Below are 25624 nucleotides of genomic sequence, written 5' to 3' on the forward strand. Positions count from 1 at the left end.
AATATCCTGTTGTGTTGTTAGCTTATAAAGACGTATGCATATATAATGCATTTGCTACGTTTTCACTACTTGGGGTTACCTAAAATGGCATACAGTTTTTCTTTTCATTAACTTAGTATCAGCTGCTGAATTCACTCTCTAGTGCTCATGATTACAGGTAGTCCTCAACTTATGACCACAATTGAGCCTAAAATTAAAGCAGGACTATTGTTAAGTGAGTTTGCCCCATTTTATAACCTTTCTTGCCACAATTGTTAAGTGAATCACTGCAGCTGTTAGTACCATGGTTTTGAATTAATGTGGCTTCCCATTGACTCTGCTTGTCAGAAAGTCACAAAAGGTGATCACATGACCCAGGGACACTGCAACTGTCAAAAATATGAGTCAGTTGCCAAGCATCTGAATTTTGATCATGTGACTAGGGGGATAGTGCAACAGTTGTAAACAGTCATAAATCACTTTTTTCAACGCTGTTACAACTTTGAGCAGTCAATAAATGAACTGTTGTAAGTCGAGGATTACCTGTATTTACAAATGTGAAATAATCTCAGTGTAGATATTGGAGGAATCCTCATTGTGAAAAGCACCCATTTATTTTGTTTCCAATTCCAAGAAGCCAGTTGCATATCTAATAGAACTATCATTTATATCCCAAGTTTATGGTAAAGCTGGATAAGACGCTGAAGATATGGTTTTGCCAATAGATATGGGTCAGGGAAATGTGGTGGAGCTGGTGCAGTGGCTATACTGATTGTTTTGATAAATGGGTTTATGGGCTGTGAGTTGTGTGTATTTTATGGTAGTTTTTATATGCTTTTATTTCTCTTGTTTTTAAAATGATGCTTTTGTTGTTATTTTTATTTGTTTTGATTGTAAACTGTACAAATCCTGGCTGGATTTATTTTTCTAATGGTTATTTTTTAGGTACAAAATGTATGGTGAGCTGCCATTACTTTCTTTTAATATCTCAGATGAGAAATTAAAATCTATTCTGGAACTTATTGACAGCATTCCAAAACCAAAAAATTCATCTGACTCCACAGCTGTTCTACAACCTTCCAAGGCAAGTTTAAATGTTCATTGATAGTACAAAAGATTCTTGGGCAATTTAATCACAGTGAAGTATTTGATCGATGTGATATTTCCTTATTTTGCACAAAGGAAATAATTAGCAGAAGTCATATAAGCAAATATTTATTTAATGTCTTTATTTTCTTTTTTATCTGTTGATAATTTGCCAGCATAGAAAAGTGGATTTTCAGGGAATAGCAATTAGGAAAAATTACAAGTTTTTAGATATTGTTTCAACTTCTCACTTGCTGCTGTGTGAATTTGTCATGATAGTGATCTTCTTACCAATCCTCCATGTCATAGCCACGTAAATTGCAGTAAGGTACATGTCTTGTAGTTTCAAGAACTCAGCATAGGAGCATTAAAATTAGGTCCATGATGTGACAAAGAAACTTGTGGGTACATGGTTTATTTTTATTCTGATAATTTCATATTATCATGTGGACTGTGGACTGAATGAGAAGGAATTTCCAGCTGTCTTTCAATCACAGCCAAAAAACTTTATTATATTAATCTCAAGTTAGTCTTTGAGTAGTAAGGGGCAAACAAATCAAAACCTAATTTATAAAAGGCTGGATAGTCAATTGAGATCCAGGAGTTTATTTTTATTAGAGCTTACTCAGAAGCTTCAGATTTGGTTTGTACAGATGCCTTTGGATCTGGATTTAACTTGGATTTTTCAGGTACTTGCCATTAATTTTGGCAAATAGGCAAGCCACCAGATTTGGCTACGGTAATAGACAAATTACATTTAGACTATTGGATTGTAGGTAACCCTTGTTTAAAGTTCGTTTGTTTAGAAACAATTTGGAGTTATGGCTGCACTGAACAAATGGTAGTTAATATCTGGTCTGTGAAGTTATGGCTGTTGCAATGTTTGTGCAATCACATAATCCAAAATTAGATGTTTGACAGCTTGCTATAACTGCAACTGCGTGGCTGCTCCCACCACCCCCATCTCCCCCCCCCCCCAAATCTCTGCCATTTTGGTTGCCTAGTATTCTGGAGCTCTGCCACCTGGTGCTCCATGGGCCCTGCTCTATCACCTTGCTTAATGTATACTTAATTGTTTTTGACAGTGGCAGGATGAACAAAGTGCAGAGTTGCAGGGCCAGTGGAGTGTAAGGTGGCAGAGCCAGCAGAGCACAGGGTTTCAGAGGCAGCAAAGTGTAGGGTAGCCAAAAGGGCAGAGATGAGGACTAGGTAAGCGGATGTGGGGAGTTGAAGAAGAAGCAGTCTCTTACTTTACTGGAGGGACCAAGCCAGGGTCTTCCGTTAACAATGACAACTAGGGCTGCCTGCATTGCATCACTTAAATGATACATTGTGACACTGCACTTTAGAAATGCCTCACTTAGAAAGAGAAATTTTGGTTGGTTCCAATTACTGTCATAACCCAATGACTGCCTTCCTACTATATGGATAATTTTATGAAACATTGACAAATTCATCTGGTACATAATACAGTCTAAATCATATTTACATGCTATGGAAGTATGCAATTTCTACTTTGAAAACAGTGTTGGGTTTTGGTTTGTTTCTTGGTTTGTTTCAGTTCAAAGAGCAGTCAGGTCATCTAAGATTAGGAGAATCTGAAGGCCTACCTTCTATACAGATTTTCCTACTTGCTGTACCTGAAGCACTTCCATCTATTCTTAATATCTATGACCGGATAGAAGATATATTTAAGTAATTGTTTTTAAAGTGTTGAACAATAATGCTGCCCCACAGCACAGCAACAACAACTACTATGTTGTTTTGTTTTGTTATCTTTCATTATATTTACTGCCCGGTTGGCTTTATTGTTGGCATCATATACTTTCTTAAAAAGAGGAGATTTGTAAGTCTTGTCTCATTCTAATTAGCTGTTGTATGTTGATATTTTGAAATTTATCATTATTATTGATGTTATAATTTAATGACTTTGAACAACCAGAAAAAATAGGTAAATGTTTATATTAGCCAAGGGAGTAATATATTCCTGAACTAAAGAAGATTATATTTTGCTTTTGTATTGCAGCTTCAAGCATCTTCTCTGATAACAACACCTCAAATGTCGACCTTAGTAATTCCATTTTTAGAACCTCTTTCAATAGCTGGATCAAGTGGTAAATGTTCATTTCATGTTTATTTAATCTAGTAATGTTTACTTATAAAATGTAAATGTTAGAAAAAATACTGGATAATAAGATCTATTGCAAGGAATTAATGCTTATCAGAAGAATGGGAAATAGCTGTGATAAGTGCATATTTCTCTTTGCTTTTTTATATGGAAGTGAGAATTGGCAAGGATAGATCAATCATAATAGTATGCTGACTGCATTGGAAATTGGTACTTAAGTGTGTGTTAAAACAAGAAGTAAGGTCAAGAATGAATGGCTGAAGAATGAATTGTTTTTTAAATGGTGATCAATGAATAGGATCAGATTGAAAAACAAAGCATATGAAAAAAGAATGAGTGGATTGAGAGGAAGGGGAAATATAGAGTAGAATGTATGTATATTATATATACATATGTCCTACATTTGTATATTAAACAGTCCCATTCAAGTAAAAAATTGATTTCCCCCACCAGTACGCCAGGGATGGGGAACCTTTTATGGCTCACTCAGGAATTCTGGGAGTTGAAGTCCATAAGTGATAGAAGAGCCAAGTTTCCCTACCCCTATCATAGGGTACAATAAGCAATCAAATCATACTAGGAAACAATAAATATAAATCGTAAGGATACAAGCGACAAAGTTACAGTCATACAGTCACAAGTGGGAGGGGATGGGCGATGAGTGATGAGAAGATTAATAGTAATTCAGACTTTGTAAATAGTTGGACAGTGTTGAGGGAATTATTTGTTTAGCAATGATGGCATTCAGAAAAAACTGTCCTTGTGTCTAGTTGTTCTGGTGTGCAGTGCTCTATAGCGCCGTTTTGAGAGTAAGAGTTGAAACAGTTTATGTCCGGGATGTGAGGGGTCTGTAAATATTTTCACAGCCCTCTTTTTGACTCGTGCAGTATACAGGTCCTCGATTGAAGGCAGGTTGGTAGTAAAAAAAATTTCTGCAGTCCTAATTACTCTCTGGAGTCTGTGTCTGTCCTGTTGGTTTGCAGAACCAAACCAGACAGTTATAGAGGTGCAGTTGACAGACTCAACAATTCCCCTGTAGAACTATATCAGCAGCTGCTTGGGCAGTTTGAGCTTTCTGAGTTGGCGCAGAAAGAACATTCTTTGTTGTGCTTTTTTGATGACATTTTTGATGTTAGTGTCCATGTGATATAATAGAACCTAGAAATTTGAAGGATTCTACTGTTTGTACTGTGTTGTCTAGTATTGTAAGAGGTGGTAGTATGGGAGGGTTTCTCCTAAAGTCTTCTCCAAAAGTCTAGTATGGGAGGGTTTCTACGGTTTTGAGTGTGTTCAGTTCCAGATTGTTCTGGTCACACCACGAGGCAAGTTGTACAACCTCCTGTCTGTAAGTGGATTCGTCATTGTCTCAAATGAGACCAATCACTGTTGTATCATCTGCAAACTTCAGTATTTTAACAGATGGATCGTTTGAGATGTAGTCATTGGTATATAGGGAGAAGAGAAGTGGAGAAAGCACACAGCCTTGGGGGGGGCTGTGTTAATTGTACAGGTATCAGATGTGATTCTGCCTAGCTTCACCTGCTGCTTCCTGTCTGTTTGAAGCGTATGATCCACTTAAAAGTAGGTAGGTACCGCTAGCTAGTTTAGTTAGAAGAATGTTTGGAATTATGGTATTGAATGCTGAACTGAAGTCTACAAAGAGGACCCTTGCATAGGTATATGGAGATTCAAGGGGTTGCAGATGTAGTGCAGAGCCATATTAACAGCATCATCTATTGATCTATTTGCTCGGTATGCAAACTGCATGGGATCTAACAGCAGAGCCGTGATGGTTTTTAGGTGGGACAGCACTAGCCTTTCAAAGGTTTTCATAACCACCAATGTTAGAGCAATTGGTCTGTAGTCATTCAGTTCCCTGATGGAGGGCTTCTTTGGCACTGGGATTGATAGTAGAGCATTTGAAGCAAGAAGGAACATAGCACATCTCTAGTGATTTATTGAAGATTCTGGTGAATATGGAGGCCAATTAGTCAGCACAGACTTTTAAGCAAGAAGGAGTTATCTTGTCTGGCCCTAGTGCTTTTCCTGGCTTTTATCTGTGAAATAGATCTTGCACTTCTTTTTCTGTAATCACCAGAGATTGTGAACCTAATGGGTTGGGGTCAGTTATAGGAGGCTTGGCTGTTGTTGGTGTGTTTGAGATGGGGGTTGTGGAGATAGGTGGCTGTAGTTTCCTTTCAAAGGTTATAACTAGATGTAGCTAATGAAAAAGAAAGCAGTGAGAAGTTTAATACAAAAAGGCAATAAATAAATCTATGTGAAAAAAAGTCATGAAGATACATGTATAATAATTTGTGTTGGTGCAAACTAGATTTAGTTAGAATTTTGTTTCTCTTCACTCTTGACTTGTTACTTTCCGCATGTTGTATAACACTGGTTACCACAAAATAAAATAGTTTAATGGATATGTATGTATGTATGTATGTATGTACCAGAATTTCATTATTTTATATAAGTGTTTTCATGCAGTTTTTTTTTCCTATAGGGCTAATATGTTTTATTTATGCAGAGACTAGAAATGAGCAGAAAATAAATCTGTATGCCTGGGTGATGCCTGTAGGTCAGCAGTGTTTTATGACTTCCACTTGTTAATCAGTAGCAACGAACAAACAAGATTAATTTTTTATGTAAAAGCACTATAATTTCAGTTTTATTCCAATATTCAAAAATAGTCTCAGAATTACTACTTCATGTGCCTTTTGTATTAGGATATGGATGGTAGGTCTTGGAGCTTGAGCCAAATAATAAAAACAAATATCTAAATAGAATCTCATAAATCTAAAGTCTGTCTATGTTAGATTCAATTATTGGGTTTTCTTTATATAACACGAATAAGTCAAAATGGCAGCATGTTTTAATAATTATTATTTTACCTTGAACTGTTTATTAGAATCTGAGGATGAATTTTATGATGCTCCAAGTAGTCCTTTGGAAGACCTACCATTTTTTGAAGCACCTTTGGGCTCACTGAGTAGAGCTAGTAGCTTCCGAAAAAACACAGCAAAAACAGAACCTTTGAAAAACATGACTGATTTCCAATTAAGATTTGAAATATCTGAGGTAATGCTTTATTTTTTACTATTAAAGATTTATGACCATTTATGTCAGACTGTTTATGTATGTATGTTTTCTTTCTGAAATGTATGTTCACACCTTTATTTTATCATTATTACTATAGTTGCTTTATTACTGTTGATGGGCAACAGTATCTCCTTATACAGTATATGACTAGGTTGAACAAGGACTACCATGCTACATTTATCTTTAACAACTATATCTCAAGTTCTGATATTGTGGGAACAAATTCATTTGATATTTTCTTGTCTTCCTAGAATTCACAGCTGTCCATTATCTTAAGGACAAGGGGATCACCAAAATACTAGGATGTGGGTTGTCAATAGGTACTGTGAAAGGAAGAATCGTAAGGGAAAGTAGAACAGCAACAGAATGCAGTCATTTATTTAAGACTTCCAGTGGGCCAAACCAAAGGGGCTAAAGGAACAAAAGAATCAAAAGAATATTGGCTTAATTTTAAATATATATTGGTGGCTTTCCATTTTTGTAATTATTTATGAATTTTATTGTACATTACTGATCAATAACTTTCATGTATAGAAAGCGGGCTGCACTGACCCAGATCATAGCCATGTATCTCAGTGCTATTCTTCATTATTTTCTTTAATACATGAACGAATAATCAATTGTGCAGAGCTCAAGGCATGAATATTTTTATATGGGATATAGAATTTTAATAAGACTTACAGGTACATGATTCTGTTTCTTACCTTTCGGTTCTCTTTAAGTCACTCCACTAGTAACATCATTATGAATTTTCCATATGCCTGCTGGATCAGTATTGAGAATGAATGGATGGATGGATGAATGAATGACTGAATGAATCTATCTGTATGTATATGCCCCCCCCCCACCCCCCATCCTTATTTCTACACTGCTGCAATCAAATTACTCTAGGCAGGTATATATTTTTCTGTATTTTATCATATACAAGTTTTGTTTTATTCTTGCACTTTTTTCTCTTCAATTTTTATTATTCAGTTGAATTTTAATAGACTATAAGTGTTGGCATCTGTTTATTTTCAGCATCTTTCTCCAATAAATCTAGTAACACTATAACCAATAAAACTATATTTCATAGCTGGCTAGACCAGTTACTTAACCATGTTTACAGTCTAGGTCTTAAAAAATCCAAAATTTGAATGTTTAATTCCAAAATATACAATTAAACATACAGTCATGAACCTATATGAATTTTCAGTGTTTCTGCATAAATGATCTGTTTTCCATACAAGCACTAAAATAAGATAAAAAGAACCCAGTTCTGACAAATGAGTCACAAATAGTATACTTGTACTTTTATTTATTGAGGAAAATGATCCACAACTACATATGAATGAAGAATAGAGAATGGGAAACAGGAAAAAAAAAGCAAAGCAACAGTGATCAGTCACATTTCCTTGGACAAAAACTTAGTTTATTATTTTATCAACTGTGATTGTAGCAGTAGCCTTACATTGGGTAGTAAGAATTAATACAATCAGTTTGGGAGAATGTACAAAGAATTTATTGTGACAAAGACAATTATATAATTTTATTATTCTAGTGTAGGAAAAAAGTTTCTTTTGATTGAAACAAGCACTTCATTATATTGTGTTACTTTACGGCAAAAGAAGATTTGATTTTCCTTTAACTTAGTTAATAAATAAAATGTAATCTTAGGCTTTCAACAAACTTAGAATTATTGGCATAACTTTTGATGAAAAAATAATTACTTATACAGGACCACAATTGAACCCCAAATTTTTGTTGCTAAGTGAAAGATTTGTTAAAAGAATTTTGGCCCATTTTAGAACCTTTTGTGCTACAGTTAAGTGAATCATTGCAATTGTTAATGTAGCAACATAGTTGTTAAGTGAACCTGGCTTCCCCATTGACTTTGCTTGTCAGAAGGTCATAAAAGGTGATCATATGATCCTGGAACATATATATGAGTCAGTTGCCAAGCATCTGAATTTTGATCACATGACTATGGGATGCTGAAATGGTTGTGTGAAAAACTCCTTAGTCACTTTTTTCAATGCTGTTGTAACTTTGAATGGTCACTAAACGAACTGTTGTAAGTCAAGGAACAACTGTATTCTGTTTTTTCCTTCCATTGTTATGTACTTAAAATGTATTCCACAAATTCAAAAACTATATTTTATTTATTTGTTAGGTTTTTTCCCTGCCTTTATTATTTTACAGGTAACTCAAAGTTATTTGTGCTTACTTTATAAATTAATCATTTTATATCTTTAAGAAGTGAAAAGTTGCTTTAATTATTAAAAGGGAAATGATTGTCTAGAAGACCTTAAAAGTTATTTCCAGTCCTATAACCTCTCTCCATCCTTAGGCTATTGAAAATTTGGATAACCATCTTGTCTTTTTTAAATAAACAGGTGTTCGTTCAAGTGTGTCGTCTTGCAGAAGACATTGAAAAGCCAATTCTTCGGCTGGAAATTTTAAAATTAGGCACTGAACTTAAGCTCAGAACATATGACATGACTGCTACTGCTTTTCTTAGAGAAATTTGCTTAATGTGTCCAGAATATATAGGTAAGTATTATATATATGATTTTAAATGAGCAAATTGAAGCTACTACCAGTATTTTTTTAAAGTTAACAGTTCATTAAAGTAGCAATTTGCTCTACTTTTATTTTAGTTGAACGAGAGAAAAATTTAGTGAAAACTTCCAGCAACAGTCTATTCTTATCTAAGTGCCCCATTAAATGCCATTATAACTTTGAATGGTCACTGAACTGCCTGTATAAGATTAAATTAAACTAGCTTTTGTCTGTTTACAGATATAAACAATACGTGCTCTGTTTATTTTAACAATACTTTATTTAATTTTATGGTCAAAGGCAAAATCAAGCATACAAAAAGAATAATAATAATAACTTCAATATTATTACTTCAGGTTATTTAATCTTTTTAAATGTTTAATTGCTTTGTATTAACTTTTTATTATGCTATAAGCCACTGTAACTGTGATAGTGAGATGGGTAATATAATTTTAATAAATAAATAAAATAGTAGTAATAGTAATAATTGCATAATAAATTTTCAGTTGATATTACTCTCTTTAGGTTCCTTTCATGAAACTATAATACAGGTAGTCTTTGAGTTAATGACCATTTTTAAACAACCATTCAAAGTTATGATATCGCGGAAAAAATTAACTTACGACTGATCCTTGCACTTACAACCATTGCAGTAATCCCCATAGTTGTGTGACAAAAATTGGGCCCTTGGCAACTGATGTCTATTTATGATAGCTGTAGCTGTCCTGGGTCCCATGGTCATTTGTTACTTTCCCAAGGGGCAAATTGGGAATAGGGAAAGCCAGACTTGCTTAGTAATTTTAATGGTTCACTTAATGAATGTGACAAAAGAGGTCATAAAATCAGGCATAACTCATAACAATATTATTGCTTAGTGATATTCAGGTCTCAATTTTGATCATAAGGTAAGAACCCTAAGTAATGCTTTACAGATTCATGAATTTCTTTGTTCAATGTAATTAATTTTGCTTTTATTATAATTAACTCATTAATTAATCTTAAATTATTAACTATCAAAATTTCTAGTGTCTTAGAATGAATCATTGTGACCAATCTTGATTTTATGACCATTTTTTCTATGGTTATTGGTTATTAAGCATATCCAGCTTCCCAAATTGACTTTGCTTGTCAGAAGCCAGCTGGGAAGGTTGCATATCGCAAGCATGTGATTGCAAGACACTGCAACCATCGTAAATAGGAGCTATTTGCCAAGCACCTGATTGTGATCACACTATTGCAAAAGAGGTCAGAAGTGACTTTTTCCAAGGTCGTTGTAACTCATGGGCTTTCTGTATTTGATTCCAATTCATTTGTTTTGCACTATGATTTTAATTTTTTTAATGTTTCTTTAATTAGATAATAAAGAGAAGCCTGTTTATATTATTTCAACTTTGGATAATTCAGTGGAAGATCTTCTATCAATTGAATATATCAAGGTAAGAGAAAGGATTCAATTTTTCCCCTTAAAATTTGTGTGGACAAATATTTAAATTATTTAATTGTTCAGGAATAAATGTGCTGGAAAATGAATAGAAGGAATTCAAATTAGTACAGTAGAACCTCTGGTCATGACCATAATTCATTCCATAACTTTGGTCGCAACCTGATTTGGTCATGACCCAAACCTAATTTTGGAAATTTGGCGTTTGCAAAAAAAATGGTGCGGAAGGGGAAATTGGCTGTGAAAAAAAAATTGTTTTGGTTGGAACCGTATTTGGTCATGGTCAGAAGCATTTTTGACCAAAGGTTCTACTGTATTAAGCATATTTATGAAGGACAGGTTTATCATTGGGTAATAGATAAATAGCAATGTCAATAGTTAGAGAAGGCTATTCCAAAAGTGTGGTAATTACCAAAGCAAATACTGAGAATTTATTATAGATCTACTATCTATAGAGTTCTGGTGCAGCTATGTTCTGTAATATTTTCAAGTTTAAAATGTCATGTTTTTGACTATAGGCAGATATTAATGCTCCAGACCTGAAGAGTACTTACCAGAACGTTCTGCAGCTGATAAAGGTAATAGTTATGGTTTCTATTTATATGGTTGCTATATCTCAGAAGGTGCTTTTAAAACATATTAATAAAATGCATTTGTTCTTTAGGTGACTTTTTCTTCTATAGATATTCATTTACATACCGAAGCACTTCTGAGTACAATGAATTTTCTAAATAATCTCCTTCCAACTCAAGAGGCTAATACAGTAGAAATTGTCCAGGAAAAAGAAGAAAAAAAAGAAGTTCTTAGGAAATTTAGTAAGGCTTTTCCATATCAAACTTTGTATTTCTTCTTGTATTTCAGCCTTATTTCACATTCTGGGTTCTTTAAAAGAATATTAAAGAGATTATTTCAAGATTAGTAGTTCCCATTTCTAAATCAACATAATTTTTAAAATGCTGACTAATAGGTATTCTTATGTTCCAAGTGTCCATTTGAAAACAGTTTTGGATTTTGTTGATGAAACGAGATAAGGAGAGAATTATATTTAAAAAAAATGATTCTTTCCATGACTGATGCTAAAACATTTATTATTTAAGAAAAGTTATCCCTTTCAAGCAGTTTAAAAAAAATCTGTTGAAAGCTTTGTTATAGTATTTATCTGAAATAAAATCTCCATTTATAGTGAGAACAGATGGACCAAATGCCTTCCGACATATAAACTGTAATTCTTTATAGTTCTAGTTGCATTAGTGTTTTTTTTAATTATAGTCAGATGAGAAGAGTCAACAGCCCCCTTCTCCTGATATATTTTCTTATTGATTTCCTCTTTTGAATTGGGTGTGAATGCTATATATTAATCTCAGGAAATTCAACTTTCCATTTATTTGTAATTTTTAATTTCCCATAGGTTCGAAAAAATCAAAACATGAGGATGTTTGTGATCTCCATCTTTTGGTAGACATGAATTGTTTGCGTATTTTTATAAGAGAACAGAAACGTTGGATCTCAGAAATTAGCATAGAAGGTAAAAATAAACAAGATTGTAGAAAAAAGTCTTTGAAAATGAGGCTTTATTTACATTTATTATTTTTTTATATGTAGGTCTTGATAGCCAAGTGGTAATGAAGAAAGAAACAACTGAAATATCTGCTAAATTAAGGAATATAATTATTGTGGATTGTGATGTGACAGCACTATATAAAAAGGTACAGATGTACTTTTAATGTGTTGATATTTACTAACTCAAAGATCAGTTTGTTTTAAGCTTTAAGCCTTCTATAGAAAACAGTGCATTTTGAGTTTGAAATACTGATCTGCCCCTGGTTTAGTAGAAGATGCTTTAAATTATTTAATTTTTCAGAGAAGAAAGTCGAATTGAATGTACTTTATAACAAAGACTACAGACAAATTACTCCTCTCAGTTTAACTTTATTGTTTGCATTCTATATCTAGTTACTGCTACAGTGCACATATTGGATTGGTCCCTATATTGTACATTACCTCATAACACAGATATTTTTTTAAAAAATCCTCCCCTTTCCTGCTTTTAATATGTGCTGTATAGGTTGAAGATGATACATTTTCTTCCTAAAACTTTCCATTAATTCAATGGATCAAAGCCCATTTCATGAACATGAAGGATTACATGAATAGAAGGGGAACCATGGGATTTTCTCATGGCATTTTTGATAAACACATAATTCTTTAAAATTTATACTATTTATACTGATTTTTTTTTTTATTTCAAGGCTCTGTATATAACTGGAAAAGAAGTCTTTAGTTTAAAAATGATTACATACACATGTGCCACGGATGGTGCTTCCTTTACAAATATGAATGCTGTTGACAGCAACATTTATTTAACTGTTGGATGTATTCAAATTGTTTTTGTCAACAAATTTGTTTCTGCAATTTTGGTAAGTCAAAACATTTTTTCTGATATTTGTAAACTAACACACAGCTTGGATGATTTTAAAGTAAACTCGTTTTGCTTGTTCTACTCTATAAAAAGCTATTGAACTTGTTTTAGCAGTCCCTATTTATTGTTCAGTTGAACTATGTATTGATAGAAGAGATTACTTAAAGTGTATATTGTTAACTGTAAAATTGTTAAAACAACTTTTCAGCCAAGCATTATCCCTGAGAGCAGTTTAAAATATAAAATATAATTTGTATTATGAAATTTAAACAATACATGCATTATATATATGTGTGTGTGTGTGTGTGTGTGTGTGTGTGTGTGTGTGTGTGTGTGTGTGTTTTCTTAAGTTTTCGCGGGTACTTACATGTATGGCCTTCAGCTTTGTTCGGGTATTTTCCCACGTCATTATAGTTGTGCTTTTAAAGTTGTAGCAACGTTTCAGCAGAATCTCATCTGCCATCATCAGGCTTCTGTATTGTGTCCGTCTGTGAGTCAGACTTATATATATATATTACTTTCATATTAAGTTCTACACTTGAGGTTCTGGTACACATCAGAGATTAAGATCAGTGTAGCGAGAGACAATATTTCCCTCTTTGATATGTGCAACTTCGAAATAGAATACTCAATATAATTGCAGAATAGTTAGTTGTGGAAGAAGTGTAATCATCCTCTAAATAAAGTTACTGTCCAAGAAACCATGTCTATTAAGGACTCCTAGGAGGTGGCATGTGCTTGGCTAAATAGTGAGTAATGTCTCATTACAGGATGGTATGGTGTCATGTGTTTTGAAAAAGGCAGTAGTATGCCCCCCTCTCAAGAGGCCATTGTTTGTTGGACATCTTTCATCCAGTCTCCATCCTTTTTTTAGATCTTTTTAACCCACCTTTATTTTTTTTACATAAATAACTCAAGGCAGCGAACATACTTAATACTCCCCCCTCCTCCTATTTCCCTCACAATTACAACCCTACGAGGTAGTTTGGGCTGAGACACAGTGATTAGCTCAAAGTCACCCAGCCAGCTTTCATACCTAGAGCAGGATTAGAAATCGGTGCCTCCTGGTTTCTTGCCTGGTGCAAGACTGGATCTCTTGATGAAAGGTTGTTGAGAGAGTGGTAGGCACTCAACTTCAGTGGCTCCTGGGTACAACAGTTTATCTTGACCTTTTCAGTCAGGGTCAAGACTGGATTATGCACTGAGACAATATTACTTGTGCTTATGAATGACTTCTGAGAACTCAGGATGTGGGTGGAGCATCTATTCAAGCACTCCTGTATCTCTCATATGTACTTGATATCATTGACCATGGTATAATCTGGATTGGTTTTGGCTGTTGGGAATGGGTGGTATTATCTTGCAGTGATTCTCCTCTTCCTTCTGTGATTGGTTCAAGTTAGGGTTGTGGGGAGGAGGAGAAGTCCTCTACATTGTGGTGTGTTTCAGGGCTCGGGCCTCATTTTCCTCTTTAAATCTACATGAGACAACTGGAGAAGATCTTCCAGCAGCATAGGGTGCAGTATCATCAGATAATCAGCTATGTATCTCCAGCTTTGGCCTGGCACATGACACTGTTCAGCTCTTGACCCATTGCCTGGAAGTTGTGAGGATCTGGATAGGGCAGAACCAGCTCTGACTCAGCCAAAGTAAGATGGAGTGGCTTAGGATTTTTGGTCCTCCTGGTTCTGGTGAGGTATCACCTTTGATGGTACTACCCAATCAAAGGTGATACTTCACCAGATAAAACTGGTGTGCAGCTTCCTGGACTTCTGCTCGGGCTTAAGATACTTTCTTTTTTAAAAAAACAAGTTTTATTCATTTTTCCACCATTTAACATCTCATTTTAGAGAACAGCATAATTACAGGTTTCTGTGCTTAAGATACTTTCTGTGGGAACCATTGAGGAACTGGTACTTGCAAAATATGGTCCAAAAATGTTTGGACTGATTGGACTGTATATTCCTACTTCCTTCAAATCTATGTTTTCCTTAACGTAACATTGTTCCTGAAGTTACTTAAATGTGAGGTGAAGATGATAACTGATATGATAATTTGGAATGCATATGGGTTAACACTAGCAGATTAAATATGCCCATTTTACTTATTTATTGCTGAACTTTTTTAATTTAAATTCTAGGCTTTTGTAAACAATTTTCAGATGGCAAAGGAAGCAATTACTGAAGCCACTGTTCAAGCTGCTGAAAAAGCAGCCACAGGTGTAAAGGAATTATCTAAGCAGAGTTCCCGAATGGCACTGGACATTAACATTAAAGCACCTGTTGTCATAATACCACAGTCAGCAGTATCTACTGATGTTTTAGTTGCTGATTTGGGTATGATCACAATAAAAAATGAGTTTATGCTTGTGAAAACAAAGCTTCGTTACAGTGTCCCACCAGTTCTTGACAGTATTTGTGTGAAGCTGAGTGAACTAAAATTATACAGGTAAGTTAAAATGATTTCATAATTTTTCTAAATGTAATTTCAAAATAAGCAATTCAATTAGAATAGTATGATGTGGTGTGCTAAGTTAACAACCTCAGCTTTATACTATATAACCACCAAAAAGTGATTTTGAAAAAAACTAATTCTATACTTATATCAAATCCAGACTTTCCTAGTCATTCTTTTTTTCTTTTCCTTTTCAAAATTATTTTATAATTCAAATTAATTAAAATAGCTCCAAAAACCTTGAGTATTTTGTTTGAAAGTCCTTTTTCTTGACAACTTACCTCCTCAATTTAAACGTTGACAAATAGAACAGAAATCTATACTGTAAGTCAGTATAGATTTCTGCTGACAGTAGAGTAATATTTTTGCTTTAGGAACCCTTATGTCTGAAAAATTCATACTTCTCAATGAGTTCCAAGTACTGAAATAAAGCAAGAAGAATATAATGACTCTTTAGTATACAGCAGTTGATTCAAAATCATTTTTGCAATCTAAATTGAGTTTTTCCAAAGTATGCTGAAGAATTAAATTAATTCATTAGTTATATGTACAATTATAAGGCAATAGTAATTTGGATACTAAACTTTCACCATCCAGAAAGTTCCAAATTTCTTATCATTTTCTGCTATATCCCTAGGTACAAGGGGCACAGAAAAATAGAAAAAAATGTTAAGCAATTTGCAGTAGATTTGAAGGGCAAATAATTGGGGGAATTTGGGGAAGAGGAAAAAGAGTCTCTTTTTCTAGTCCAGACTTCTCTTTATGTAATTTTCCTTTCTTTATGGCAAAAAGACCCAAGATACTTCAGTTGCGGGAAAAGAATGCAAAACCAAAAGAACCTTAAAACCAAGTGGAGAGCCTGGGCCTCTTTCTAGCTATTTCCTGTAATTCCCAGCAGTATTTTTTTTTTTACTTAATGCCAAAATGACACGTTTTTGTTCTTTTTATAACTGCTGATCTTCAGTATATATTTAAAAAAATATAAGTAGTTAAAAAACAAGTACAAAATATGGACAGAGAAAAACATTTAACGCTAATAAATGTCAATACTAAAAACTTGCTCCATTATGAACATTTTCTATTTTTTAATAAATCTCTCTCCTGAGCTTTAGGCTAAAAATAGTTAATACTGTTCAAATCATTAAAAGTTTATTATAAATTGTAAATGATGCATTCCACCATTGCTATAAGTTATAGCACTAGTTGATATATGAACTCTCAAAACCAAATTTTAATTTTGGCATAATCCTGATATTAGATTCTAGTATAAAGATTATTTCCAAATAAGCTTAAATTCTTTGTAAGATTTGCTTGTTAAATACAAAGTTATTCTAGATATCAAGGTAAAATCTCAGAATTTATTTATCTGTTTTTCCAGAGAGGGAATCAAACATCTTTTCAAATAAAAGGTGTATAAAATCCTTGTGACCTCTAACATGTACAAAGCCAATTCTGTATATTTTGAAGGAACGTATGGTTTGGTAAAATCTGTAATAATACTTTGCATTCTAATAGGATTGCATCTTTCAGAATGTATTCATTCTACAGGAAATCATAGTTAATTTAAATAGATTTCCTGTTCCTAATTTTATTTAATGCATCACTTTGGATATTTTCCATTTTTATTTTTAGATCAAATATTATGAATGGATTATTACAAAATGAATTACAACTACTACAGCCATTAAATCTTGAAGTTAAAGTTGAACGCAATTTAGCTGCTCTTTGGTATCATGAAATTCCTGACATTAATATATTTGGGCGTCTCAAGCCAATTAATGTAAGTTCTTTATTTAGATGTTTTCAGAAATCGATCCCATGCACAATTTGAACACAGATATTCCTAAAGTATACTTTAAAAACATACCAGTAGCTTTTAGCATGATTAATGTCAAATAGAATATAAATGTTTTATCTATGTTATGTCATACTTTGTTCATAGCTATATTTTGCAACTTAACAATATATAAAGGCAAGAAAAAAAATAGGAAATAAGGTTTTGTGCTGTTTATGGAGATTCTCAGTCATCCACATCATGGTTGTCTCAAAGATGCTTTTTCAAAAGGCAACTGGACTTTGTTTTGTTTTTCCTTGAAGACGTTTTGTTTCTCAACCAAGAAGCATCTTTGAAAAAGCACCTTAGAGATAAGATTGTGTGTTGTATCCAGGTTGAGTTTGAGCAGACTTTTTTTTTTTAAGGATTTAGTCTGAGTCTTAAAATCTATTTTTGCCAAGGCCTGTATTTATTTGTTTATTTATAAGACTTATATGACTTCCCATCTTAAAACTAATCCCTGGATTGTGGTTATAAAACCAAATAATATATAAAATATTACACATATTTTATAAACTCAAACATCGTACAAAAGATAAAAAGCAAAGCAAAAAATAGAAACAACAAAAATGAACTCAGTTTAAATGTTTTATAAGCTTAAATGTTTATATCGTGTGTATCTGTAAGCTGCCTCTCAGCCATTTGAGAGTGTTTGGCATATAAAAGTGGTAAATAAACCAGTAAATAAAAGGTCACACACGAACCATGGCATAAGGTATTATTCTAAAGTCCAATCCAATTATGAGCTGGATTTAGAACTCTCCTAATCTGTGATAGTATATACGTGCACCTATAGACACATTCCATATATATTCTAACGACAAACACTTTAAAGATTAAAGAGTAAATAGTGAGGACAGAAAAATGAAATGCAGAAAGTACAATAAGTGGCAATTGTTAACAAAATAGTTGTTTATATTAGCAAAGATACTGTGCTAATCAAAGAAATGACTGTGGCAAAAGGAAAGGAGAAATCATTTTTTTACTGCACAGAAACATTCATAGGACAACTTTTACAGCAAAGTCATATTTGAAGTATTTCTGTAAATTAATGATTGACATTGAAAGGGTAAATACATTTTAAAAACAAATTAGGATTTTTCTAAGTAGTAATAATTTCAAACATCCTCAAGCAAAAATAATGTTTTGTATTACCTGCTTTTTTCCCTAAAGCTGATTCTCAGTGAAGGGGATATAACTACAATGTTGAGGACTTTGAATGAAAATTTAGGAGATAGTTTTGAGCCTCCATCTGCACAAGAAAAAAAAGATGTGTTAAGCATTCATAGTGGAGCTGCAAGTGTCTCCCAGCATTCTGGAGGTATTTTATTTTCAGTTAAGCTAATTCTTTCTTTTTTTGCTATTAAAAATATAATTGTTTTTGCTCTTTAATCAATTAATTAAATAATATTTCACATTGGTTGAAGTGATTGTATGAGAGATGTATAGTTGTATAATTAGAGCATGTATATATGCTTAGAAGTAGATTTATTTAGTGAGACCTGATTAAAAATCTCTTCAGGGTTTACTCAAAATACTCCGCTCATATTTACTGTGAGCAGAAATGACTGTTAGCACCAAACACCTTGTTATGCCTTCTATATATAAAGATAAACTATCTGTTGTAGAGATCCTTTTCTATCTGTGGAGGGTTTCCAGGTGATTACAGACCTTGATTTTTCAATTGGCCTCAATCGTCTGGGAAGCCTGCATAGATAGTAGAAGTTCAGCTATATAGATGGTCATCCTTTATATGTGGTGAGTGGTGAAAGGATAATGCAGTTACCACACTTCTTCCCATTTTCCTTGCATGCAATCAGACTATCCCTGAATATTTGAATATTTTAAGATGCACAGTTTTACAACTTTGGATACTGCAAGCCATTTTTCTTATGAAAGCTTTTCATAGTAATAGTACTTAATACAATATATGCTTAACATGTATGTCTCTAATGTTTAAAGCTGGAACAACAGTGGTGACATCAGCTGTGGTAGAAATGCACTCCTCAGTTAAAGTAAAAACAGCATTAAAACTAGACTTCCAGTTTGATTCCCTGACTCTAGTTTTGTACAGCCCACAGTCCAAGCAGGTAAGGAAAATATATTCTTTGAAATTAAATCATTGTAATTTTTCAACTGGCTTACTATAATTGCATAAACTTATTTTGTGGATACTTAGACAATGGAGCAAGCATTTATCCATTCAAAGCAAGTAAGGAAATAAAAAAAAACCCTATAGTAATAATTGCTGGATATTATTCTTTTGGTCTTATGTATGAGTACCTTTTTTACAGTAAAAGGATAAACTTATGTGAGAAAAACTGTTCTGTTTCATTAAAAAAAACTAAATTATTTGGACATAATCCATATTTTTGATGTGCTTGTTATCTAATTCACATCAATATTACCTATGCAGGACAACAGACTGTATGTTTGTTCAGATCTATTTTAGGCAGTCTCTTATTTAGCTGACAGAAAGACAACCTGAATTTAAGACAACACTCCATTACAAAAGAAGAATAGATGGAAATACACAGTACACAGAAATACATAAGCACATACTAAAATCTTGAATAATGTACAGTTTCCCCTCTTTGTTATTCATTTAAAAAAACTAAATTATTTGGACATAATCCATATTTTTGATGTGCTTGTTATCTAATTCACATCAATATTACCTATGCAGGACAACAGACTGTATGTTTGTTCAGATCTATTTTAGGCAGTCTCTTATTTAGCTGACAGAAAGACAACCTGAATTTAAGACAACACTCCATTACAAAAGAAGAATAGATGGAAATACACAGTACACAGAAATACATAAGCACATACTAAAATCTTGAATAATGTACAGTTTCCCCTCTTTGTTATCCTTAAGATGCCATCTGTATACTACTAAATCTCTCTTCATGATCCTTAACAGAGTGAAACGGTGCATCATAAAAGCAACAAATTTTGAATCAATGTATCTCAAATGGACTAACTTACAGAATGCACCCAAAATCTGGGAATGGAATTTGGGAAGTTTGGCTGTTTTAGAGCTACTAGCTGCTGCTATGGTGCTGCTGCGGTCATGTGATCTTCCTTTTCAATAGTCCATGAGAGGTTACCAGTCCTCATGCCCTTCCCCATCTAGCAGCAGCCACTTGGGTACCTGTTGGAAAGGGAAGGAGAAAGAAACAGAGGAAGGAATTCCTTTGTATTCTTCTTGGCCCATACCACTCCTCCTTGTGCTCCCTGACCTGTGCTGTCCTCTACTGCACTTTCCCTGACCCATGCCATCCTTCCTGCTTTTCTTCTTGGACCTACATACCACCTCTTGTACATTTACCATATGCTCTTCATGATCTGTATCACTTCCTTGCATGGCACCACTTGGACAATCCCACACATCCTTCCCGACCCAGTCCACCTTTAGTAAGAAATTGAAAAACCAGTTTGGTGCAGTGGTTAAGACACCCAGTTGGAAATTTGGAAACTGTAAGTTGTAGACCTGCCTGGGTGAGTTTGCGTCAGTCCCCCTCTCAGTCCTAGGAAGGAGGCAGTGGCAAACCACTTCCAGAGAACCTTTGAAGAAAAGTACAATGACCAATCCAGGTACTCGCTAGAAATGAAGGAAGGAAGGAAGGAAGGACATTTGTACATTTCTTGTGTGGATTGTTTGCTTACTGTATTAGGCAATGTACTGTATTAAATTATTTGTTTTCTTTTCAAAACAGCCTCAAGTTAAGGATGAACGAGATAATAGTCTGAAACTTGCAGAATTTAAATTATTGTTAATAGCTGCTGCTGTCAAGATGTTATCAGATGGGTCACTGAATGCTTCAGTTAAGTTAACAGATTGCACCTTAGATGATAAACGAGAAACTGTACAGAAGGCTACACCAAGGTGCTCATTTTTCCCCAAAAGAATAAAACTTAAAATTGTTAACTTATATTGAATATTTGTGTTGATAGTAATGCATGCAAATGATTTTTACTGTATATAAAAGAGATGTGTAGTTTTCACTGCTGCTAATACTTGGGACAGCTTGTTGAGAGCTTTTGTTTGGTTCCATTTCTTCCTCACTTTTCAAAAGGCTAAACATTCGAATTTAATTATTAAGACCAAATACATAGTTATGTGAAACAGTATAAAATTATACATTAATATAATTGCATTTGAAGTTCTAACTAGCTTAATGATATTGGATCAAGAATGTAGATTCTTGGAATATGAGTACATGCATTCATGGAAAGTGATGAAATCCAGTGGAGTTTCCTGATGAAGGAAGTGGGACAGATACTTGCTGATTTTTTCATTCTATCTAACCTTACTATGTTACTTTAAATATTGTTTGAGAAGGTCTTCCAATTTAGAGCAGTATTGTGGGTCTATTATGATAAATGAACTGGCAAAAATTATTTCTTACTACTTATGCTGAGTGGCACTTTAGACTGAATAATGGGGATTAATACCATTAAATATGTAGAGGACCTCTGCCACCTAAATCAATTTAGGACAATTTGGATATATGTGTGGTTTAGTACATACAAAAAGTAATTATTCAATCATATTTTTAGTTTCAAAATTTGGAAATCATATTTACTAACTTACTATGCCACCCGTCTCACAAATGCAGTGATTACATAATCAGTGGTGTTCAGATAAAGTTGATGAGAATCATGAAAACAGATTTGGACAATATTTGAATTTATATTTATAAATGACAAAGTTTTGCAAGGATAGAAAGACTACGGAGAAGTATAGTGTATGGTATCAATATAAAGTAGATTTAGCTATGTTTCTTTCTTTTTTCTTATCTGCCATCTTTGTCCCCCCCCCTCCCCCACTATTTCTCACTTGCCTTCTGGACTGCACCTTAATGTGGTCTGTTAAAAAAATGTTTAGTATGTGTGCATATATAATTGTTTCAAGTTATATTCTGCATTTCCATACCTGTGAAATTCAAGGCAATCAGCAGACAGAAATAACCAAATAATATAATCCAAAAGAATTTTTAAAAAATTGGTTTAATATAGAACTATACCTGAAAGATGAAGGTTGTGGACATGTCAAAAGTTTTTAAAAGGTTCATAAAAGTGATAGAAATTCTCCTGATATATATACTTAATATATTCATCCTTCCATAGGTACTCTTTAGGTTTGGCCAATATATATATATATGTTCTGTCTCACCTGTACCCACAAGGTGAGAGTCCAAATGTCCCAAAGGAATAAACACGAACAGACAAAATCAGGAAACAGAGTTAACTTTCCTCTGTAGTTGTTGTTGGCAGCTTTCCCAGAAACTGTCTTCAAACCCAGATAAGAAGTCACACGATAAATCAGAGCCGAAAGGCAAACAGAAGGCTTCTCCCAAGCTGAAACGTAATTAACGAAGTTTGACCCGAACAAGGATCTCTAGCTAACACGCCTCCTTATATTCCCTGAAGGGGCATGTCAGTCTCTCTAATTAGTCTCTGATTTGACGTTTCTTTTCAAATTGTGCTTGACGTCAGCCTACGTCTAGTCCTTGCATCAACCCAACATTCGTCAGTTTGATCATCACTTAAAGACTCTGGCACGTTCTGTGGATCAGCTACTGACACCTGAGGCATAATTGATGTGGAAGGTTCTGGAGAGGAAGTTGATTCCGACACTTCCTCATCCTCCTGGCTCACGTCTGCATCTCCCATAAAAGCAGGTTCAAATTCCAATGCCAAACCCTCCTCATCACTCGAACCTGTGTCTTCTGACACATCAGACTCAAAGCGCACAGCAGGCTCAAACCTCCCAGTCACAACATACATACATACATACATACATACATACATACATACATACATACATACATATCCTGTTTCTCCAACAATATGGCCTCCCCCAATAGGAAGTCCCATCATGTTTTATAGGCATGAAATGAAATTAAGCCCCTCCCCCCAAATTAAGGCTTATATTAAAACATGCGAAATGGTGGGGAATGGTGGGGGGGGGGGGCTTGCCGTTAGGAAGTACTTTTGTTGGCCTTATATGAGAAACACGGTATATATGTGTGTATAATTTTTTTTTTTGAAACAAATTTTATTGATTTTAAAGACAAACAAACCATCGTTAACCATTAAATACATAAAACCTCTCCATTATTAATTTTACAAGTCAAATAAAATATTATTTTATACAACATAATTTTATTTTTCACCATTTCAATATAACCATATAGATATCTCTTAACAAATTTCTCATTATTTCTCTTTTCGTATTCAATTTCATTAATTGTTATTAATTTTCTATATTTATCCAGTTTATAATCATCATCTTCATTCCTCTCTGTCTTGTTTAACATTATTCTCATCCAACATTCCTCCGAGGTTTTATTAATTCTCAAAGAAAACATAGACACACAAAACACAAAAATATAAAACTTCTTTTAAGAAAGTAGTTTGGCCCCAGATTACCTCTCTTTGTATGGACTTCAATTAAATTCGTGCTCATCTTGTATACCATTACCTATCTTATTTACCATTCTATATCTTCTTCTTTTTTTTTTTTAACAAGTTTTATTAATTTCAGAAACAAACAAATCATCATCAACCATTACATATTTGAACCTTTTTCCATTATAAATTTTACAAGTCAGATAAAACCTTATCTTATACAATACAATTCTATTTTAAACCATTTCTATATGAGCATAAAAACATCTCTTGTCCTCTATTTCTTTCTGACTTGATTATCGTCATTCTCTTTCTGTGTTTCTAGAAGGTTTCACCAATACTTCTCAAAAACATAAACAGACACAAACAAACATATAAGAAATCTTTTAGTAAAGTAACTTGGCCCCCGGTACCTCTCTTTATATGGGCTTTAATTATATTCATGCTCATCTTACAGATCATTACCTATTTTGTTTACCATTCTGTATCTTCTATATATACTTCTCCACACATTTCACTCTTCATAATTCTGTCTTATTCAATCCATCTTAATTTAAATCATTATATTTGTATCTTTTGCCCATCCTTTATTATCCCTCTATCTCATTCCTTATAATGAAAAAAAAGAATTTCTCCTGAAATCTCTAATCAGAGTATGATGCCTTTCTATCCTCTCCCTAAATATTAGATTAACATTTAAAATGACACCTAATACCCAATCTGATTCTGCTTGGTACATTCTATCTATTAATTTTACTTTTAATAACAATAAAAACAGAGTAATAAATCGAAAATGTTTAAATACATAGTATCCTCCTAAATACGTAGTTAAATAATAAATCTAAATAATAAATCTTATAGCATTCTCATTGCCTTTCCCTTCAATATTTTATTACATTTTAAAAATCAATCATTATTAAACATTTCAACATTTTAATTTCTTATTAACTCTTAAGCCATTCTAATTTTCTATTTCTAATACAAATATTACAATACCGTCTTATGTACCTTGCAAAATCTTTTTTAAGAAAATTTATACTTTACCCTTTATCCCTAAAAAAGATTCCTCTTTTCCCATCCAATTTTAAAACTTTGTGGCTTTTCTCCGCCTTTCCCCTTTCTTTCTTCCCCCACCAGATCTTCCTACCCCCCCTTCTTCTAACCTCTGTCTTGCTGGCATCCCTTCTCTGTTGTATTCCCTTTTTCTCTTGTTTGCTATCATTGTATTTATTTTGCATCATATTTTTCTCTTTCTTAAATGTTTTTTTAGATCTTAAGTCCTTCATTTTCCTCGCTTTCTTCCTTCCTTCTTTCTTAGATAAGTTTTGGGATTCATTAAAGATGGTGTCTTCGTCTTCTTCTTGTTGTTGTTCCATCTGTCGCATTGTCTGTTCATAGTTAACCAGCGCCATTTCTAAAAATAGAAAAGCTTTTTCCATACCATCTTTACAGGCTGCTTTTGTTTGCTCATATTCATCCCTCAGTTCCTCAAAGGAGAAAGCCATTATAAATCTTTTCTTTTCTTTTTTCCCTCTTTCTTCTTACTCCAACCAAAATATTCCAAAAGAAAAGTAAGACAATCCCAAAGTCCACAATCCTCAATCAATCAAGCCAAGCCAAAATTTCCTCTTTCTCTTCCAGGGGTAGTATCAGACAAAGGAAAAAAGAAAATCCAAATCTGTGTTTTGAAGCCTTATTAAAGTTTTATTTCTGTCTCCAAATCCTTAAGGCATCTCCTCCAACAAAATCCAACCAGATAAATATATTTTTTGTCCTCTCCCTTCCGACTTATCCCATAAAGTTAGTTTTACCTGAAAAAAAAACAGGTTTCTCAATATCCGTTTGTTAATTCCGTCGGGAGGGAGAGTAAACTTTCCTTTCAGCACCTCAGAATTGCCGCTTACTTTCTCTTGTGGAAAGAATCATCCAAAAAGCCATCACTTCCAGGAATTAAATTAAATATATCTCAGAGTCCTGGATCGACCAAGAAGACTTTCACTTTTAAAAACTTTCTTCTCTTCCTCCTGCGCATACTTGCCCAGCTGCCGGCTTCTTTGTGGCGGCCATTACGGACCGCCGCTACGCCATCTTGGTAAAAGGAGGTTCTGCCGGCCAGGGAGGGGGTCTGCAACACCCCCAAACCCTTTTCCGGATCCCCCCTACCTTCAGCTGCCCCTGCAGGGCAGCCTTGCTCCGCACCCTTTCGGATCGGAGCCCCAAAAG

General features: G+C 33.9%; 1 protein-coding gene across 3 annotated transcripts in view; it reads left to right on the forward strand.

Annotated features, from left to right (window-relative positions):
- VPS13A (vacuolar protein sorting 13 homolog A) overlaps positions 1-25624 on the forward strand; it is a 130286-nt gene that overhangs the window by 41861 nt on the left and 62801 nt on the right. For all 3 annotated transcript variants that reach the window (XM_087957833.1, XM_087957835.1, XM_087957836.1), the window contains exons 23-37: positions 925-1063; positions 3092-3179; positions 6105-6274; positions 8671-8827; positions 10193-10272; positions 10796-10855; positions 10942-11092; positions 11686-11802; positions 11880-11983; positions 12527-12694; positions 14837-15144; positions 16783-16930; positions 18158-18305; positions 18947-19074; positions 20704-20873. In XM_087957833.1, the coding sequence (XP_087813959.1) occupies positions 925-1063; positions 3092-3179; positions 6105-6274; positions 8671-8827; positions 10193-10272; positions 10796-10855; positions 10942-11092; positions 11686-11802; positions 11880-11983; positions 12527-12694; positions 14837-15144; positions 16783-16930; positions 18158-18305; positions 18947-19074; positions 20704-20873 (2136 nt within the window). The remainder of the gene's footprint in view (positions 1-924; positions 1064-3091; positions 3180-6104; positions 6275-8670; positions 8828-10192; positions 10273-10795; positions 10856-10941; positions 11093-11685; positions 11803-11879; positions 11984-12526; positions 12695-14836; positions 15145-16782; positions 16931-18157; positions 18306-18946; positions 19075-20703; positions 20874-25624) is intronic.

Source organism: Notechis scutatus, chromosome 2 (assembly GCF_049901735.1).
Source record: "Notechis scutatus isolate UNSWTSFEM ecotype Mainland chromosome 2, rNotScu1.2, whole genome shotgun sequence".
NCBI classification, from domain to species: domain Eukaryota; kingdom Metazoa; phylum Chordata; class Lepidosauria; order Squamata; family Elapidae; genus Notechis; species Notechis scutatus.